This window comes from Leucoraja erinacea, chromosome 30, assembly GCF_028641065.1.
Source record: "Leucoraja erinacea ecotype New England chromosome 30, Leri_hhj_1, whole genome shotgun sequence".
In the NCBI taxonomy this organism is placed as follows: Eukaryota; Metazoa; Chordata; class Chondrichthyes; order Rajiformes; family Rajidae; genus Leucoraja; species Leucoraja erinaceus.
This window is the reverse complement of record NC_073406.1, coordinates 20,504,716-20,526,590: the sequence shown is the minus strand read 5'-3', so window position 1 is coordinate 20,526,590 and position 21,875 is coordinate 20,504,716. Positions and strand designations below refer to the sequence as shown.

At 45.3% G+C, this 21,875-nt stretch overlaps 1 protein-coding gene across 3 annotated transcripts in view; it reads right to left on the bottom strand.

Moving 5' to 3' along the window:
* Positions 1-13,420, bottom strand: part of tmem201 (transmembrane protein 201) — a 119,214-nt gene extending 105,794 nt beyond the window's left edge. For 2 of the 3 annotated variants that reach the window (XM_055659623.1, XM_055659625.1), the window contains exons 1-2: positions 13,255-13,420; positions 508-628 (exon numbers count right to left, since the gene is read on the bottom strand). In XM_055659623.1, the coding sequence (XP_055515598.1) occupies positions 508-628; positions 13,255-13,376 (243 nt within the window). In that variant the 5' untranslated portion in view covers positions 13,377-13,420. The remainder of the gene's footprint in view (positions 1-507; positions 629-13,254) is intronic. The other variant, XM_055659626.1, reaches the window with a different exon arrangement.
* Positions 13,421-21,875: the final 8,455 nt, after the last annotated feature.

Genomic DNA, 21,875 nt, shown 5'->3' with positions numbered 1-21,875 from the left:
GAGGAATTCCATGGATCAGGCAGCATTTGAGTGAATGGACAGGCGATAGGACCTCTCTCGAGATTCATTGGAATCCACGTGGGACAAGATGGTGTTTAAAGTACTGAGGAAGGACACATGGCTGTAGTACAGAGTCTGGGTCAGAACATGGTCGAACACACGTCTGAAAAAGATTCCCAAGCTAAAACATGGCTGGATTTTGCACTTGATTTTCTGGTTAGGCCACTTGCTTATTCTCAATTTAGACAAACTACAACTCAGGCAGTAAAACAAATAATCAGAAATTCATGGTAAAAGAAGCCATCTCCATGCCAGATTACATGGAAAGGTTTCTGATCCTCTACCCAATGCATGAAGCAATAAGATGGTCAATGTCACCCTCAATAAAAAAAAACAATACAGAGTGTGCAACTTATGCTGTCAATGAGAATGCTTGGACAATAGAACAATTATTTCCAAGTTGTATGATGCACAATAGTGATAATGAAAATTTGCCAGGAACCTAACCTCTTGGAAGCCATTGTACTGCTCACAGTTGGGACAATCCCAGCAGTTCCTGTTCCCATATGGTACAGTTGTATCCTGGCTACAGAACCAGCAGTTCACCTTCACGTGGGTTGGCTTCTTCCTGCAAAAAAAACATACAAATTGATACGTGTGGCAAATGATTAAAATCCTACAACCAAGAAAGATGAAATTGCCCTGGAGTGCTGAGACTGTGATAAAAATAGAAGTATCACCAATCCCAATAGACATTGGCCAGTATTTCCCTCTGACCTTTTATTCTTTATGCTCCATTTTCATTATTGGATACCAAGGTCATACTTGCTTTGTCACTAATTAACACAATAAATCTGAACACTAGCTTTAAGAATAGAATAAAATTGATTTATTCAAACAAGTAGAGAGGAGAAAGAACATCTGAATTCATCCTTCAATTCACCCAAACAGCACATTTCCCAATTAATTTCAAGATAGTTGGTATTGGTTTATTGTCACATATTGTACCGAGATACAGTGACCAGCTTTGTTTGCATGTCATCCAGTCAAACCATATAAGTACAATCAAGCCATAAACAAGTACATCAGATAGTGCAAAGAAAAGAAAATAACCAGAGTACAGAATATAGTTACAGCATTACAGTTTCACATGTACAGAGAAAAGGTGTAAGGGCCACAATGAGGTCAGATGGAAGATTGATTGGGACTACACCCTTAGCTTATGAAAGTTCCATCAGCAGTCTGATAACAGCGGAGAAGAAGCCCCTCTCGGAACTGGCGGTGTATGCTTTCCAAGCTTTCATACCTCCTGCCTGACGGGAGAAGGGAGTAAAGGAAATGGTGAAATGTGAGTGGTCCTTAATTATGTTGACTGCTTTTCCAAAGAAACCTGAACTAAGGGAGTTGATGTTTGAACAGCCAAAATTGATCATAGGACTAGAGTCCATTCATACCAACACCAATCCGTAATCACCCCGAGGTTGTGATGGTGGTAGAGTGGCCTCTTGAACTACAACGGTTCCACCGTGCTACAGCCGTAGTTCCACGGTTGTGATTTGAATTCTTTTTCATGGATTCTTTTCAGATCTTAGTTGTTTTGCGTGCAATACATTTTTGTTTTAATACTTCCAGGGAACTGAGTGTTCTCCAGCATGACCGGCATATTATTGAGAATTTCCAGAGCATGGAATAGCCTGCTAAAGGGAACAACTGAAGCAGTAACTACTGCATCTATAGACCAAAGGTGATAAATATTTATTACTAGTTATGGTGATCCAAGTCCCAACCCAAATTGAGAAGGCAAAGAACACCAGAAGACTACACTGCTGCAAATGACTAGGATGGATTTTACGCGTGCTTATTTATTCACTATTACTGCACTTTGCTGCATTATGGCCCTGCTTTTGTCTGGAGACTGCAACATTTGGTAGCAAATATCACATCTTCTGCTCTCTGAACAACATTTCCCTGAAGGTTCCATTGGATTCATCACTGTCATTCATTTCTGATTTCCATTTTTAGATTCACAAAATTGCACATCCTATAAATGAGGTCTAACCTCGATATTACACAGACTTATAAACTCGTTTCCCCAATTCTACCTGCCTGGATATCCACAGACATTCTGCAACTATGGGGTTCTGGTTCCTTTATGTGGTACTACACAAACCAAACAAAAACGGCATATTGTAACCATGCAATGAAATGTCTTTTGCATTCGCTTGACTGCTACACACACACAAATGCACTTTCACAAACCATTTCTCCCAGGACAGTTGTCAAGTGCTAACACTGCATAGAGGAGATTGCAAACAGTTGGTCATCCATTAATCCCCACAACAGAGTGGTGCACGCAACTGTCCAGAACTTCTGGTGCAGGAGGTGACACCAGGCCACTTTGCATTGACAGCTGCAATCAGAAATACATCACTGCTTCAGGAGTGGATTGTAAAAAGACAGGACCACAACTGTTACACAAATGTTTAATTTAGAGACTACAGGCTTTGCGGTTTGGCAGATGTGCAGCCAGCAAGAGTGGAAAAGAGGAAAGATTTAATTCAGACATGGTTTGATACAAAATGGTCCAAAGTATCGTTAAAACGAGTTCTGGCCCAAAATGTCAACCACTCCCTCCCCTACAGATGCTGCTTGACCCACTGAATTCCTCCAGCAGATTGCCAGTTGCTATCATTGATATACCCTGACCATAATGGCCAAGTTAATTGACAATTTAATTACCACAAACTCCACTGCTTGTAGTACATTGGTAGGCAGACCCCATTAGAGTGTTACATGTCATGTAGCGGGGACTCGCAGGATTCCAACCAGAAACTAGTCGGACACGAGTTGTGTGCACTAGTCGTGTTTATTCTCTCCAATACAGCGCCCTACTCCTCGGAGGACACGGGCGTTGCACGGCCTTAAATACCAACTCGCCCCGTGACTAGCACCTCCCACACCAAGACGCCGCTCTCTAGAGCTGATGGTTCATTGTACCCTTGGGTTGCCACCAGGTGCCGCCACATGACCCCCCCCCCCCCCAAACCAGAGGCACCGAACCGAACGTCGAACAAGGCGACCCGAACGCGTAGATACAATCCCACGCCCCGGGGGCTTGCTCGGTTCGGCAGAATCTCCGGGAGCCTGGGACGGCGGAGTGGTTGAGCCACATGGACTAGCTCGCTCAGGTCCAAGTGGGCTGGTTTCAAACGAGCCACAGAAACAGTTTCACGCCGGCCTCCCATGTCCAAATCAAATGTAGTAGGCCCGTGCCGCAGCACGCGAAAGGGACCTTCATATGGGCGCTGCAAGGGTGACCTGTGGGAGTCACGGCGAAGAAAAACGTACAGGCAGCCCATCGGCCACCCCATGGCGCGACATTGGGATGGGAGACAGGGCACCGACTCCTCCCGCAAGCAGATTAGCACTGATGATGGGGGTTCCTGGGACCCTTCAGCACCAGAGACAAACTACCCGGGAACGGTGAGCGGAGCACCATAGACCAACTCCGCAGAGGACGATGACAGGTTGTTGTGCCCTTGGGTTGCCATCAGGTGCCGCCACACTGTATTCATTAGAGAAAAGAATGGTGGGAGCTAATTTCACTCTTCGTGCCAGGACACCAGCATCTACTTCAATGGCTCAAAGTCACCAGTCCCCTTCCCTACAGTCTTCATTGTCATTCTGGCTGAGACCCACAAGCAGGAAAGAAAGCAGCAAACTATACATTCAGATAGTCAATGCTGACACAGATAGTCAATTACCTCAGGAATGGAATTGACTGAATTTGTGAATGCAAGTTGCTAACTGGCTTAGAAAAATGAACCAAAGCAACAAATCCATCTATTAAAGTGCGAGCGAGGTCGGGAGTTGCCGATCGTAACTTGGACAGTAACATGGGCTATGTGGCCATACAGGGTGTGGGAGGGCAATAGCAGGGAGCTGGTGGGGACATGGGCCTGTTTGCACACTACATCACCAAACTAGCTTGATAAAAAAAAAATCAACCTGCAATTAGTGTAATTCTATCAATACATTAATAATTCTCCAGTTTTACACTTCAGATTAATGCTGCTAGCTTATATCAATTTAAAATTCGGGTCTCCCATCAGTCTTAACTTCACACTACTTTAAAATGTAATCTCTCGATTTGCTTAAGAAAATAATCTATTGAGCCAGAGACATCCGTACAAACCATTTCAAGGGGCAACACATGCAAACACAAACGTCAAATTCACACTGAAGTTCCCAAATAGTTGGGAGCAAATGTGGAAATCAAGCAGTGAAGCCTTTTTATAATATGCTAGAAGGGTATAACAAACGAAGGCTGTCTACTCGTTTAACTGAAGGTTATAAACTGCTGCAGCTGTGCTCCCAAACTGCAATCCCAGAATTGGCTCATTAAAACTTATTTTTCCTCATCTTTTAAAAAACAAGCAGGCTAGAATTGAAATAGACCCTTTCGTGTCGAGACCCTTCTTCAGATTCTCGTTCTGGAACTGGGCCTAGAATCCAAGTGAGTTGATGGTTCCAGCCTGCTGGTGGCCAGGTGAGAAGCGATGATCCGCAGAGTCAATGGTCGCGGCCCGTGAGAGTGCAGATAAGCAGCTGAGGAAGCTGCGTGAGCCGACAGTGGCAGCAGAAGCTCTGGCCTTGAAGCAATGTGAGCCGGGGGTGCAAGCATCTGGGTTAGAGTTAGAAAGCAGCAAGCAGCCAGGGAGGCAGCGCGAGCCGGGGGTGGCATTGGCAGCCGTTGATAGATCCATCCGCTATAACCAAAATCAGGTATAAAGAGCTCCATTCAAATGAGGGTTTACTGTAGAAGATACTGGGCATGGGGGGGGGGGAGAGAGTAGAAGACCCGAAAGCGCTGCTGAACCACCACCGCCCCTCCTCCCCACGACGTCCGGACCAACGAGACACCGGCCCCGTGGCCCAGCACGGAGAAGAAGCGCCAACCCCAACACCACGGCCCCAGACCCACAGAACCCCCAGCCAGCACCAACTCCAGCCCAACCACGCTCTAACTCCAGAGGAACCCATTCACCAATGGACCGCTACAGCGACAAGTGCCAGTTCGCCCACGGCCTCAGCCACTACCCCAAGTACAAGCGGTACCTTGCACACCACCGGCTTCTGCCCCTATGGTACCCGCTGCCACTTCATCCACAAACCCAAGGAGGAGTGAGGGCCCTGGCCTCGCCTGCGCCAGACTGGGCTCAGCGCTAGACTGGGCTGCGCAGCGGGCGGCCTTCAGCCCCGACCTGGAGTTAGAGCTGGCCCGGACTCTGGGCTTGGGGCTGGGCAAGGGAAAGGGTGGAATTTGCTGCTGCCGCCAGCACCACCACACCAACAGTACCCACAGCTCTTTGGCCGGCAGGAGTCCATCCGCAGACACTCTCTCCGACCAGGACGGCTGCGAGTCCCCCGGCGGCTGCCCATCTTCAGCAGGATCTCAGTGCCGGACTGAGGGGAGGGGGGTGGAGGCGGAGGGCTGCCGGGGCCAACCCGGCGGGACAGGCAGAGCCGAGCTGGAGCCAGCGGCTGCAAGTCCGGCACCATCCCGCCAGCCCAGGGCCACCCCGGACCCTTCGGACAGGGACGGGACACCGGGGAGGGGATGGGGACAGCCCAACAGCAACTCAACAGCACCCGCAGTGACAGAGAGCCGACCCAGGCCTGGATGAAACGCAAGCCTGCACACAATGCAGCACCACCGTTGCCAAGACTGTTTTATAGCTAGTTACCTATGACCTGGGCATGCGCAGTCGCAATACCAAACTCGCTTATTCAACGGGACAGGCAGCATCGCTGGAGAGAAGGAATGGGTGTCGTTTCGGGTGAAGACCCTTCTTCAGACCCACGAAAACCACTCCTGCTCATTTTTTCAGAATGTTAACACCATGACCAGAGTTATTCAGTGGGAACATAAGATATGAAGCAAAAGAAATGTGGTGTAGTGATGATAGGACATATCTAAAATACCAAGCTTATCTCTCACCACAGATGCTGTTCAACTTGATTGCAATATTTTATACCCTTTTCCAGTAACCTTGGCATTTTTCTCAAATACTATAATATGCTTTAAATGATCCTTTCTATTAAGTAGCATTGATCTAAAGTTTGCTGAAAATTTGGACAACAATATTAATTTTGATGCAGAAGCTCCATCCTTCTTAAAACAACATACCATGCAATTTTACTCAACATCGTCAATTACTTTAATTTGTACCCGCCTCCGGCGCACAAACATGAACTATTGAACTCCGACACTGCAGTATCAATCCAGATAGAAATATGGGTTATACACTGACATTATCCGAAAAATACCGCTCTCCGGAAGTGGCGGCGCTGGTGAACGGGCTGCGGCTCGCCTGCAGTCCGTTTGTTTTTACTTTTTTGTGTTGTTTTTTTCGTTTTGTCTAGCTAAGTTTTTGTTTTTTTAGGTTGTGTTTATGTGTGGGGGGGGGGGGGGGGGGGGGGGGGGGTTGAAACAGGGCTTGCTGTCTCTCCCTTCGGGGGAATGCGACTTTTTTGTCGTATCCCCCTTCTCTGCCTCCGTCTGCGCTGAGGCCTAATGGCGGAGCTGGCGACCTCGAGGCTCCGGAGGCAGCCTGTCAGGACTCGCCCTGGGCCTGCTCCCGTGAGGGCGGCCCAGCTCGGGGCTGGAACGGCGCTCCCGTGAGGGGCTGTGACGCTCCCGTGAGGGCGGCCTGGCGAGGGGCTGAGACGCTCCCGTGTGGGCGGCCCAGCCCGAGGGTAACGGCGCTCCCGTGGGGGCGGCCCAGCTCGAGGGTGGAACGGCGCTCCTGTGAGGGCGGCCCAGCCCGAGGGTAACGGCGCTCCCGTCGGGGCGGCCCAGCTCGAGGGTGGAACTGCGCTCCCGTTGGGGGGGCCCAGCTCGAGGGTAAAGGCGCTCCCGTGAGGGCGGCCTGGCACGGGGCTGAGACGCTCACGTGAGGGCGACCCGGCTCGGGGCTGGAACGGTGCTCCGGTGGCTGAGACGGCGTTCTGGCGGCGGCGGCCTAAGTCCGGGGTTCGGCTGCAGGCCAGTGCACTTCCGTCAACAGCTGCTTCCACTGGACAGGAGGGCGGCAGCTTCGACCGCCCCAGGCTGCGGTGTTTGAACCGGCCCGTTCGCGGAGCTCGGTGAGCCGCGGGACTGATTTACCATCGCCCGGTGGGGTATCGCCTCAGCACAGAGGGAGAAGAGGAGGGAAGAGACTGCAGCCCTAAGATTTTTGCCTCCATCACAGTGAGGAGGTGCTTGGTGGACTCACTGTGGTGGATGTTAATTTGTGTTTACTGTCTGTTCTGTTGTCTATTATTGTATTATTGTATGTATGACTGCAGGCACGAAATTTCGTTCAGACTGTAAAGTCTTAATGACAATAAAGGAAATCCCAGAGCATCATAAAGGACATTTCCCACCCCGGACACTCCCTGTTTGAACTGTTGCCATCAGGCAGACGGTACAGATCTACAAGGACAAGGACGAACAGACTAAAAAACAGTTTTTACCCCACTGCTATAAAAGCACTAAATGTAGCCGCCAAGGAACGCAGGGGCGAGACAAACTAAGGGACTGTGGTACACTGTGAAATCGACAGAAGGATGGAGGGTTGGGTGTTTATGCGTGCTATTTTCATGATATTTATTTAGTTGTTTATCATTTAATATTTTACCTTGTATGTATCGTTAGCTTTTAGAAATGTTTGAATGGTGCACTGACTGGCTGACATTTTTAAATTTCGTTGTACATGGCTCATGTTACAATGACAATAAAGAAACTATTCTATTCTATTCAATTCAATTCAATTCCAAGGCTTTTTCATTACAGGTCACCCTTGACATGGCTCCTCCGAAAACACCAACACATCACCATTCTTCACCTCAATAACGAAACACGAGATGCTGCTACATGTAAATGTAGGTGATAATTAACCTCTTTTAATGTAGATATCTTAAGTTAATACAAATAGAATTAAATTATTTGTAGCAAATGCAGAGGACGCGGTAATTTTTCCTGCCTTTATTACACAATTTCCCATCTATTGAAGCAGGCAACCAGCAATGAGTTTAATTCCTCCATCTTTCTCATTGATCCACTGGGATTATAGGCTGTCACCAAACACTGGATTCCCTGTGTTCAGAAGCAGCAGTGAGAGGTAGAAACGTAGAAAATAGGTGCAGGAGTAGGCCATTCAGCTCTTCAAGCCAGCACCGCCATTCAATGTGATCATGGCTGATCTTCCACAATCAGTACCCCATTCCTGCTTTCTTCCCATATCACTTGATTCTGCTATCCCCAACAGCTCTATCTAACTCTTTTGAATGCATCCAGTGAATCGGCCTCCACTGCCCACTCTCTGGGTGAAAAAGTTTTTCCTCATCTCCAATTCTAAAATCCTACCTCTTACTCTTAAACTGTGACCCCTGGTTCTGGACTCCCCCAACATCGGGAACATGTTTCCTGCATCTAGCTTGTCCAATCCCTTAATAATTTTATATGTTTTATAAGATCCCCTCCAATCCTTCTAAATTCCAATGAATACAAGCCCAGTCATTCCATTCTTTCATCATATGAGTAGTGCCATCCCGGGAATTAACCCTGTGAACCTACGCGGCACTCCCTCAATAGTAAGAATGTCTTTCCTCAAATTAGGAGACCAAAACTGCACACAATACTCCAGGTGTGGTCTCACCAGGGCCCTGTACAATTGCAAAAGGACCACTTTGCTCCTATACTCAAATCCTTTCATTATGAAGGCCAGCATGCCATTAGCTTCCTTCACTGCCTGCTGTACCTGCATGCTTATCCTCAGTGACTGATGTACAAGTTGTACTTCCACTTTTCCTAATCTGACATCATTCAGATAATAATCTGCCTTCTTGCTCTTGCCACCAAAGTTGATAACCTCACATTTATCCACATTATACTACATCTGCCATGCATCTGCCCACTCACCCAAACTATCCAAGTCACCCTGCATCCTCATAGCATCCGCTTCACAGTTCACACTGCCATCCAGCTTTGTGTCATCTGCAAATTTGCTAATGTTACTTTTAATTCCTTCATCTAAATCATTAATATAAATTGTAAATAGCTGTGGTCCTAGCACCGAGCCTTGCGCACCCCACTAGTCACTGCCTGCCATTCTGAAAGGGACCAGTTAATTCTTTCTCTTTGTTTCGTGTCTGCCAACCAATTTTCTATCCATGTTAATATTCTACCCCCAATACCGTGTGTTCTAATTTTGCCCACTAATCTCCTGTGTGGGACCTTATCAAAGGCTTTCTGAAAGTCCAGGTACACTATATCCACTGGCTCTCCCTTATATATTTTACTTGTTACATCTTCAAAAAAATCCAGAAGATGAGTCAAGCAAGATTTCCCCTTCATAAATCCATGCTGACTTGGACCAATCCTGTTACTGCTTTCCAAATATGCTGCTATAACATCTTTAATAATTGACTCCAGCATCTTCCCCACCACTGATGTCAGGCTAACTGGTCTATAATTCCCTATTTTTTCTCTCCCTCCCTTCTTAAAAAGTGGGATAACATTAGCTACCCTCCAAATCACAGGAACTGATCCAGAATCTATAGAACATTGGAAAATGATCACCAATGCGTCCATGATTTCTAGAGCCACCTCATTGAGTACTCTGGGATGCAGACTAGGGTTTTATCGGCCTTCAGTCCCATCAGTCTACCCAACACCATTTCCTGACTAATGTGAATTTCCTTCAGTTCCAACACCATTTCCTGACTAATGTGAATGTCCTAGATCTGTCCCCTGGTACTTCTGGGAGAATGTTTCTGTCTTCCCTAATAGAGACTCAAATAAAATACCTGTTCAACTTGTCTGCCATTTCCTTGTTCCCCACAATAAATTCACCTGTTTCTGTCTTCGAGGGACCCATATTTGTCTTAACCAGTAAACTTTTCCTCTTCACATACCTAAAGAAGCTTTTGCTATCCTCCTTTATATTCTTGGCTAGCTTACCTTCGTACTTCGTCTTCTTCACCGGGGAGGACTATATTTAAACACAGCTGTAATTTCTACATAGTGAAACCAAAATGTATAAAAATGGCCTTTAATAAAATCTGACAATGTGCACTTTAACCATATGTGATGTTTCTCTTACAAATCTCAAATTGTGGAGTACAGAGGCCAATAAATAAATGATGGGTCTTTGTCCCAAACATTATGGAGAGCACTGTATCAGGACTGAACGACAGACAATCTGCCTCAATATTTTTACAATAGTTATTACCATTTGACGCATGGAAATCATCTGACAGGGACTGAAAACTTTGAAGAAGTCTCATTGTTGATACAAGTGAAAACTTTGCTGTAAATCTACTCAGATGTTTCCACAGCATGTTAAAGCACTGACTGAATATTGTTCAGAACTTCGCAATTATCTAAATAAAAGTGGATCTTGAAATCTTCGACATCCACCTAAAAAGATGCAAAGGACCTTACGTCACCTATCCATGATCTCCAGAGATGCTGCCTGACCCATTGAGTTACTCTAGAATTGTGTCTTTCCTCGGTTTAACTGTCCATTTAAACCACAGCACTACACATAACCAGGTGAATGGCACAGGAAGTTATGACCTGAAGTTACAACCTGAAACTGACAAAAGATTTCACAGTTTTGCCAAGTGCATGAATGAATCTTTGCATCCACCAAAGACGCCCATCGCAAGGCAAAATCTATTTGGTCTAAACTTTACCTATTGCAAAACACAGAACACGGCATTCTTGAATTTTGGTTGAGGTGGTGGTTGGAGAGGTGGGGAAAGCAAACAAATATTTCATTAAAGGTGATAAATTTAAATTAGTTTTCTCAATGTTGGCTGCAAACTCAATTGGGAACAACAAATATTGCACTTAACTCTCCATTCCCATTGCTCAGGTGTTCACAATTTTGACTGGATTGCTAACAGAAATTACAATGGCTCAATTACAGGCTAAACGATATAACCACTGAATTCTCTAAATTCTATTTTATTTTACTTCCCAATCCCTTACCTCTATCCTCTGCCCCCTTACCTCAAGGGGCACCCATCTCTCCCATGCTCCTGGCTCTTCTTGCCCATCTCCCCTCCACCACTCACATCACTGACTCTGGCTTTACATTTCACACTTCTTCACCTTGTGGCTTTGTCACTACCTCCACCCATCTGCTAATCAAAACCCCCTCATCTGTATATACCTATCACTTCACTTTCTGCTTAATCCTCTTCCTAATCATTCCTTTTAACACTGACTCCGTGCCCATTAAATTATATTATTCCAGCAACATGACATTCCTTAGCCAGGTGGCCTGTTAATACACCATCTACCAGCAAACACAAAGATTTACTCTAGCTTATGCTAAGTACTGGCGAACAAGTGACGCATGCCGAAAGGAACCCGCATACAAGTCAAATGCTCAGGAAGTACAATTGAATATATGATTATATATTTGGGTGGTTCAGCTGCAGTTGCTGCCTTACAGCGCAAGAGACCCGGGTTCTACCCTGACTACGGGTGCTGTCTGTAGGGAGTATGTACATTCTCCCCATGATTTTGTGCGTTTTCCACGGATGCTGCAGTTTCTTCCTACACGCCAAAGACAGCAGGCTTGTAGGTTAACTGTCTTCTGTAAATTATAAATTGTCCATAGTGTGAAGGATAGTGCTGGTGTACAGGGATTGCTGGTCAGTGTGGACTCAGTGGGCCAAAGGGCTTGTTTCCATGCTGTATCTCCAAACTAAACTAAAAAAAAAAATGAAGTGCTCTGCAAAATTGAAGTAACAGTTGACTGTTATCCTTTTGGCTGTCTGGTTCTTATGCTGCTTATTATTTTGGCAACTTTCCGAGTTGAGTGTAGTTATTTTTGGACACAGTCTCCATCTGTCACAGTCTGTCACCCTGTCTTTATCTATCACTTTTGTCCCATGGCAAGAGGTAATATTAAACGGATAAAGATGGTAACTGCAGCTGATGTTATACCATTATACATTCAAACATCAGTCTCAATTCACAAGACAAGAAACTGCAGATACTGGAACCTTGAGCAAAAAAAAATCAAGTCAATTGAGGAACTCAGCGGGTCAGGCAGCATATGAGGAGAGAATAGACAGATGACATTTCATGTCAGGATCCCTCTTGAGACTCAATTCCCAGCTCTCCACATCTGACCTCAGTCGGATAACTAGATAGATATGACCTATGTCTTTAGACTTAAATCCTCTTCTCTCCTTACCTGAAACCCATTTGCCTCCTGTTCATTTCTAGCCTTTGTTTCACCCCCATCTTTTTTCCAGTTTCTCTCCCCCTACTAGTCAGTCTGAAGACGGGTCACAACACAAAGTGCTTGCCTAGCCCCTCCATACGTGCTGTCTGACCCAGCGTTCCTCCAGTATGATGTGTTTTATTCAAGATTCCAGAATTGGCAGTTCTAGATGTGATCCTTGTTGAATTTCTCATTCTCAAATAATTGATGCATAAAACAGAAATTAACATTTCTGAACTTGGGAAATACATCTCCCTCAACACATGGACCTTAACATGACCATTATGGAACCCAATTCCTGACATCCTAAATCGATAGCATAAATTCCTACATGCCACAAACAACAATTGAAGTTGCTCCTCTCAAAATGAATACATTTAAGGTTTTTTTTCCAGAACCTCAAATAAGAACCTAACTTCACATCTCATCAATACGACCGCTACCATGATCTGGAACATCACTCAGATAGTTGTGTGCATTGCTCATCAAACGTAAAATACGGAGCAAAACCATCATGCTTGAAAAGGCCAGGAAAGTGGGTTACAGGACGAGGTGGAAGCAGAGCAAGGGAGACCAGGGGGTGGGGGTGGGTTGGCTGGATTGGTGGATGGGGAGAGCTGGAGCACAGAGGGCGAGGAAGAGGTGGGCAAGTGGTAGTGGGGAAGGGGGGGGGGGGTGATGAGTGGGGAGGGAGGGGGGGGGGGAAGGAGGGGGGGGGGGGAAGAGTGAGAAGGGGGGGGGAGTGAGAGGGGGGCTGAATGGGGAAGGGGGGGAGTGAGGATGGGGGGGGGGGGTTGTGAGAAAGGGGGTGAGTGAGGAAGGAAGAGTGAGTAGGGAAGGTCTTTAGTGGGGAAGGGGATATGGAGACTGAGGGAAGGAGAGGAGGGGGAGGCGAGGACAGAGGTTGAATGGGGCGGCAGCAACTACCCCGCCTTGCCCGCCGGCCGGCCGGCCGGCTCACCTGGTGACGGCTCTGTAGAGCAGCGCTCCGGTGGCGCAGAGGCCGATGCCGCCGGCCGCGGTGGCGGTGAGGGCGGCGGAGCCGGGCGGGATGGCAGACAACACTCCGACCAGCGCCTCCATCGCCCGCCAAGAATGGCCCCGCGCACCCGCGGCCCGCGTCACCGCTTCCCTCCTGCGTCATCACGTCACGCAGCGTCGCTGCCGGGGCTGCGACTGGGGCTCATCGCCATGGCAACCGGCCCTTCGGCCCATCGGGCCTATGCCCACCATTAGTCTAAGGAAGGGTCTCAACCCGAAACATCATCCATTCCTTCTCTCCAGAGACGCTGCCACACTCACCGAGTTACTCCAGCATTTTGTGTCTATCTTCAGTGTAAACCTTCCTACACACTGCCAGGAATACTTGTTGGAGGCAGATCAGTGGCATTTAAGAGGCTTTTAGAGTCTGAAGAAGAGTCTCGACCCGAAACATCACATATTTCCTTTTCTCCAGAGATGGCGCGTGAACCTCTGAGTTTCTCCAGCTCCTTGTGTCTATCTCCCACCATCGGTCACCCGTTCTATGTTATTCCCACTTTCACATCCACTCCCTGCACACTGGGGGCAATTTACAGAGGCCAGTTAGTCTACAAACATGCACATCTTTGCAATGTGGGAGGAAACAAGAGTACCTGGAGGAATCCCACACAATCGCAGGGAGAGCATGCAAACCCACAGTTGAGGTGATAAGCGGACAAGCTTATGAAACATACCTGAAATTGGACAATTCAGTGACTAACATCTCATATTCTACCTGGATCATCTAAAACCCAACAGCATGGTTATATTCCCTTCACATACTTCCTGACTTGCTGAATTCCTCAAGATGCCCAACTTTATTTGATGGATACGTTTATTGGGGAAGTTAGAGTGAGAGGACATAACCAAAAGAACATGAAAAAGTCATGAAATGCAGAGCTTTCGAAATGCCCAGCAGATCAGGCAATATTATTCGAGTTTGAAAAAGAATCCCAACCCAAAATATTGCCTACCATTCCCTCCACAGAAGATGCTTGAGTTTCTCCAGCACTTAGTGTTTTGATAAAGATTCCAGCATCTTCAGTTCATTGTGCCTCAATGTTAGAGAGGTAGAAACTGAATCAATATTACAGATGGATAACATACAGAAGAACTGGCCAGTTCTAAGACAAAGAAATCTTCCATGGTGACTTCCACTTCAAAGACTTGAGATACTCCAGTGCAGAATCGAGGGCATTGGTGCTTTTGATGAGATGTTAAACTTGAGGTACCATCTATTTCCTCAGGTGAATACTGTGGCACTTCCGTTTGAAAGTGCAATTCATCACATTATATAATTGGATGTCATGATGCAGCACAAAACTGACATAAAGACTTGCAAAGGAATTTACATTTGCTGGCTTTTAGAATGAGATGTGCAATCTTTAATATTGTGCATTGAATATGTGCACATTGATTTATAACCTCATATTTTATTAGATTGCTGGGGACAAGGGTGGTACAGTGGCACAGCTGGTAGAGCCACTGCATCACAGTGCCAGAGACCTGGGGTCGATCCTGACCTCGGATACTTCCTGTGACTGTGTGGGTTTCCTCCATGTGCTCTGGTTTCCTTCCACATCCCAAAGACGTGCGGGTTGGTAGGTTAGTGGCCTCTGTAAATCACCCTGTGTGCAGGAAGTGATCAATGGGCCAAAAGGCCTGTTTCCATGCTGTATCTTTCAATCAATCAAAGGTGTCATTCATCCCTCCTTACACAAGTGTCCTGACACATCTGCTAGATTTCCCTGGAGTGAAATTTGATCCAAAAACCTTCTGACTCCCGGGCAAATGTGCTCCCTGCTGATCAACAGCTGACACAATGAGTATGAGACATTTACCAACAATCAGAGCAGATCAAATAAACAGGATAAAATCAGAATGAATGTGTCATAAAAACGGTGTGAGAAAGCTCAGATAAATGCATTGCATTTCTTGTCAATAGGAGAATGCAATAACAAAGCAAAGGAACATTTGTTGAAACAACTCCATCTAAGACCGCCAGAAATGGCAGAGAATTGTGGATGCAGCCCAGACCATCACACAAACCAACCTCCCTTCCATTGACTCCACACGACATGCTGCCTCAGTAAGGCCACCAGTATAATCAAGGACGAGTTGCGCCTCAGCCACTCCCTCTTCTCCTCTTTCCCATCAGGCAAGAGGTATAGAAGTGTGAGAATGCACACCTCCAGTTTCAGGGACAGTTTCTTTCCAGCTGTTAGCAGGCAATTGAACCATCCTACCAACAAATAGAGAGCAGTCCAGAGCTACTACCTACCTCATTAGAGACCCTCGGACTATCTTGGATCAGACTTTACTGGATTTTATCTGGCACTAAACATTATTCATGTTATTCCCTTTATCATACTGTATACGTATACTGTGGATGGCTCAATTGTAATCATGTCTTGTCTTACCACTGACTTGTAAGCACATCACAAAAGATTTTCACTGTATCTCAGTACATGTGACAACAAACTAATCTAAACTAAACAAGGAACTGCAGATGCTGGTTTACAGAAAAAGACACAAAGTGCTGAAGTAACTCAGAGGGTCAGATAGCACTTCTGGAGAATATGATAGTTACATTTTGGGTTGCGACCCTTCTGCAGACAAATTGTGTGGAGGGATGGGGTGAAAGCTGGAAGAGGTGGGGTAGGATAAAGCCTGGCAGGTAATAGGTGGAAACAGGTGAGCAGAGTTTTTTGAGAGGCAGATGGTTGGACAAAGGAGATAGATGAAATGACAGAAGGTGAGACAAAATAACTGAACTTTCATTACCTGGATTAGGTGGAATTAACTATAATGAGAGGATAGGCAAATTTGGATTGTTCTCTCTGCTATCCCAGTGGTTGCGGGGAGACCTAATTGGAATGTATATATTTATGAGAGGCATAGATAGGGTGGATAGACAGAACCATTTTCCAAGGGTAGAAATGCCAAAGACTATAGAGAGCAGAGCTTGAAGGTGAGATGGACAAAGTTCAAAGGAGATGCGCGGGCCGAGATTTTAACAGTGAGAGGTGCATGTCTGGAACACGCTGCCAGGGGTGGTGGTGGAGGCCGATCCGACAGTGGCATTTAAGAGGCTTTTAGATAGACACATAGATATGCAGGGAATGGAGGAATATGGATCACGTCCAGGCAGAGGAGATTAATTCATCTTGGCAGCATGTTACACAGCATGTTACTGTACTTTTCTATGTTCTAAACATGGGATTGTCCCATTCAAATAACAGATGGTTTAATTTACAATTCACTGCTCTAATCTTTGCAATTATTTGAAATTTGAGCCCCCTGCCATTTGTCTCCCTTGCTTACTGGTAAGGATTCCCCAAATTGTGGGTTGGAAAATAAACTAGGACTATATGTTTATGCTTATAAAATCTCTATGTATTCTCCTCAATGTTCTTCGCTATCTCCTGCCGCCTTTTAGCCCTTCTGATTTTCTTCTTGAATTGAATTGAATTGAATACATTTTATTTACCAAGTATGTATACATACATGGAATTTGCCTTGGTGCTTTACTCGCAAGGATAAAAAACATGATATACAGTAGACAATTAAAAATAAAGCATTATAAATTGAATCTTGAATCTTGAATCTTGATAATTTAAACATATGGAAATAAAATACCTGAGCAAAAAGAGGCTACAGACTTTTGGCTGTTGAGTGGAGCTACAGCTCGTGGAAAAAAAGCTGTTTTTATGTCTGGCTGTGGTGACTTTGATAGTCCGGATTTGCCTCCCAGAGGGAAGTGATTCAAAGAGTTTGTGGCCAGGGTGAGAGGGGTCAGAGATGATCTTGCCCGCTTGCTTCCTAGCCCTTGCAGTGTACAGTTTGTCAATGGGAGTAAGGTTGCGGCCAACAACCTTCCTGGCACTGATCGATGCACTGCAGCCTCCCGATGCTTGGTGGCTGAGCCAAACCAGATCATGATGGAGAAGGTGAGGACAGAGTCTATGATGGCAGTATAAAACTGGACCATCATTGCCTGTGGCAGATTGTGTTTTCTCAGCTGCCGCAGGAAGTATATCCTCTGTTGGGCCTTTTTGACTGCGGAGTCGATGGTGGCCCCCTCATTTAAGGTCCCTGGAGATGATGGTTCCAAGGAACTTAAATGACTTCACAGTTATGACTGTAGTGTTATTGATGGTGAGTGGGGAGAAGGGAAGGGGGAACTCTCCTTCATTCAATCTACAATCAATTCCACTGTCTTAAGAACATTGTGCTCCAGGTTGTTGCGATGGCACCAGGATGCCAGCTGTGTCACTTCCTGTCTGTAGGCAGATTCCTTCCCATCCTGGATCAGTCCAATCAGGGTCGTGTCTTATGTGTACTCCTGCATCCCCTATGCTCCCCCAGAGATATACTTGATCCCAGCTGCTTGCACCATACCCACACCTCATTTTCTTACTAGAGTCTCAACATCTCTTGTTACCCCTACTGCTATTCCTGCCAGCCCCCCTCTTCACTCTAACAGAAACATGTAAATGTTCTGCTTTCATTAGTCACTTTTAAAAGCCTCCCACGTCGCATACCTTTGCCAGCATAAAAACTGCCAATCAATTTTTGCAAGCTCCTGTCCAATGTTTCAACATACATTTTGCCCCAATTTAAAATTAACATGGAACAGTTATATCCTTTTCCATAACTATTTTAAAACTAATAGCGCTATAGTTACTGGTCTCAAAGTGCTCCCCCACCAACATTTCAGTCATTTGCTCTTCCCCATTTCCCAAAGGTCGGGCAAGCTTTGCCCTCTCCCTCGTAGGACCCTCTATATTTTAACTGAGGAAACTTTCCTGAATATACAGTACTTAACACATTCTATCCAATTTAAGACCATAGTATTATGGCAGTCCCAGACTTTATTGGGGAAGTCAAAATCTCCTATAATGACAACCCTACTATTCTTGCAACTCTCCACTATCTCTCTGCACTTTGTTGCTTTAATTCTCATTGATTGTTTGGAGTCTATAGTACAATCACAACCCAGTGGTCATCCCCTTCTTATTGCTCAGCCCCACCCATAAAGCCTCACTGGATGATCCCTCAAAAATTTCATCTCAGGCTACTCCGATGAGCTTCTCCTCGATGCATTACTAGTTATATGAAAGAAGGCGGCAACAAAAGCATGGAAACTTAGAGGGTATTAACTACAAACTTAATTTGTTTTCTCTGGATCATCAGAGGCTGTGGGGAAACCTGATAGAAATATACAAGGTTATGAGAGACATACAGTGCCCTCTATAATGTTTGGGACAAAGACCCATCATTCATTTATTTGCCTCTGTATTCCACAATTTGAGATTTGTAATAGAAAAAAATCACACATGGTTAAAGTACACATTGTCAGGTTTTTTTCATACATTTTGGTTTCACCATGTAGAAATGACAGCTGTGTTTATACATAGTCCACCTATTTCAGGGCATTATAATGTTTGGGACACATGGCTTCACTGTTGTTTGTAATTGCTCAGGTGCGTTTAATTGCCTCCTTAAAGCAGGTATAAGAGAGCTCTCAGCAGCTAGTCTTTCCTCCAGCCTTCCATCACCGTTAGAAATTATTATTTCTGTTTATCAACACGAGGACCAAAGTTGTGCCAATGAAAGTCAAAGAAGCCAATATGAGACTGAGAAACACAAATACAATTTTTAGAGACATCAGCCAAACCTTCCAAACAGGAACATCATTACTAATCGCAAAGGAATTGGTAGGCCAAGGAAGACCTCCACAGCTGATGACAGAAGAATTTTCTCTATAATAAAGAAAAATCCCCAAACACCTGTCCGATAGGTCGGAAACATTCTTCAGGAGTCAGGTGTGGATTTGTCAATGACCACTGTCTCCAGAAGACTTCATGAACAGAAATACAGAGGATACACTGCAAGATGCAAATCAAAGGGAAAACTGAAGGGAACAAGTCCCCAAAACAACCATAAGCTAAAGATGGCTGCAATACAGGCCTGACAGAGCATCACCAGAGAAGACACCGAACAACTGGTGATGTCCATGAATCGCAGATTTAAAGCAGTCATTGCATGCAAAGGATATGCAACAAAATACTAAACATGACTACTTTCATTTACATGACATTGCTGCGTCCCAAACATTATAGTGCCCTGAAATTGGGGGACTATGTATAAACACAGCTGTAATTTCTACATGGTGAAACCAAAATGTATAAAAATGGCCTTAATTAAAATCTGACAACGTGCACTTTAACCACATGTGATTTTTTTTTCTATTACAAATCTCAAATTGTGGAGTACAGAGGCAAATAAATAAATGATGAGTCTTTGGCCCAAACATTATGGAGGGCACTGTAGGTAGGATAGAGATTTAGAATCTTTCTCCCAGGTTGAAAATGTCAAAGACTATAGAGCATAGCTTTAAGGTGAGAGGAGTAAAGTTTTAAAATGTCCGGGGCAAGGTTGGTGAGTACCTGGAACGCGCTGCCAGTGGTGGTGGTAAAGGCAGACGATAGTGCAGTTTAGGAAACTTTTAATTAGACACATGGATATGCAGGGAATGGGATATGGATCACATCCAGGCAGAGGTTTGTTTATCTTGGCATCATGTTTGGTAGACAATGTGGGTTGAAGAGACTGTTTCTGTATTGTACTTTTCCATGTTCCAAACATGGAACTGTTCCATTCAAATAACTGACGGTTTAATTTGCAAAAAAATTATTGCTTCATTCTTTGCAGTGATTGAAATTTGAGCCCCTATCATTTGTCTGCTAAGAGCTGTACTTTAGCCCTTGCCTGAGCCACAGGGGATAAATTGGTAGAGGTTGTGTATAATCAGAACGCATTGAAAAAAACATCATTAATTGTTGCACACAGATCGTAGGTGATTTACAATCCGGTTTCTTTTGTTTTGAGGTGAGTCATGAAGCCAACACGGGCAGTTCCACAGATGGGGCTGTTCTATCAAGATGACGCCAAAACCAGGAGACTGTGTGCTGGTACCAGATGGGGATCTGCTACCATTCATTACAATCTCTCCGCTCTTTTAAATATCTGTGCACTGTGGACAGCTTGATTGTATTCATGTATAATATTTTTTGACTGGATAGCAGGCCAAAGTTCAAGTTCAAGTGAGTTTATTGTCATGTGTCCCTGATAGGACAATGAAATTCTTGCTTCGCTTCAGCACACAGAACATAGTAGGCATTTACTACAAAACAGATCAGTGTGTCCATATACCATAATATAAATAAATACAAACAAAGGTTTCTCAATATACCTTGGTACTCGTGACAATAATAAACGGAACTAAACTGAATAGGTGACGTTTCGGGTCGGAACCCTTCTTCAGACAAGCAGTCCAACCCGAAACATCACCTTTTTCTTTTCCTTCAGAGATGCTGCCTGACCCACTGAGTTACTCCAGCTTTTTGTGTCTATCTTCAGTACAAACCAGCATCTGCAATTCCTTCTAAACTAAATGGAATTCTGCCTCAGCGGCAGAGGTGTTATAATTAGTTTCTGTATCTGTTGCGGTATGTCCTAGGCATTCCCTCAATGCACAGCCTAGGGGTGGAAGATTGCAACCTTCACGTGGTCCGCCCTGTTTCAACGAATGCAATCAACCCGGCGTGCACAATAAGATCATATAAAACAAGGTGTCCTACAACTTTAGCTTGTGCACGCCCTAGGCAAGAAGAACGCACAGCCTCAAGGTTCTAACAATGATCCCAAATACTCTTGCTCTATTTTGCGTCCAAAGATTCCTAGGAGAGTGGGAATGTTGTATATCAAGGAAGGTCTGAACAGATCCTTGAATCTTTTCTTACCTGCCTGATAATATTCTTGCAATACCTCAGCAGAGGCACAAAGCTCTTCAGATGCTGAAATTTGGAGCAAAAAGACCTCCAGCATCTTCGAGTCTCACTTTTGGGAGTCTGGTGTTGGGCATGTAAATAGATGCAGCGAAGAAAGCATACCGTCGGGTTGCATCAAAGCTCGGTTTCGGAACAGCTCTGTCTGTTACTCAGTCCATCACAGGCCAGACTTCGCATCGTTGACTCCATCTACACTTCACCATGCCTCAGAAAAGCTGCCATAATCAAGGACACATCCCATTTTGGTAATTCCTCCTCCCCGCTTCCGTCTGGCAGAAGAGAGGCTTGAAAGCGCGCACCATCACCCTTGATCCCCTCTGCTATCAGCCTTCTGAACAGTCCTTCCATAAGCCAGGGTACAGTCCAATTCCCCACTGCGGGCATTGGACTTTGTCTACGGAACTGATGCACTGCAATGCTGTGAGCTCTATTCTGCACTCTGTTTATTCCCCTTTGCTCCACCTATTGTACTTGAATTTGACTGGATTGACTTTATGTATGGGATACTGTATCTGATCTGTTTGGAAGGAATGCAAAAACAAAAGCTTTTCACTATACCTTGGTACACCTCACAATAACAAACCTAAACTTAGACTAACTAATGAGTCAACTGAATGTAACTAGAGCCTCACTATCAGGGATGTTTTGACGGGTGAGGACATTCACTTGTTTAACCTCAAATTAATCAGAAGGATTTTGCAGAGGC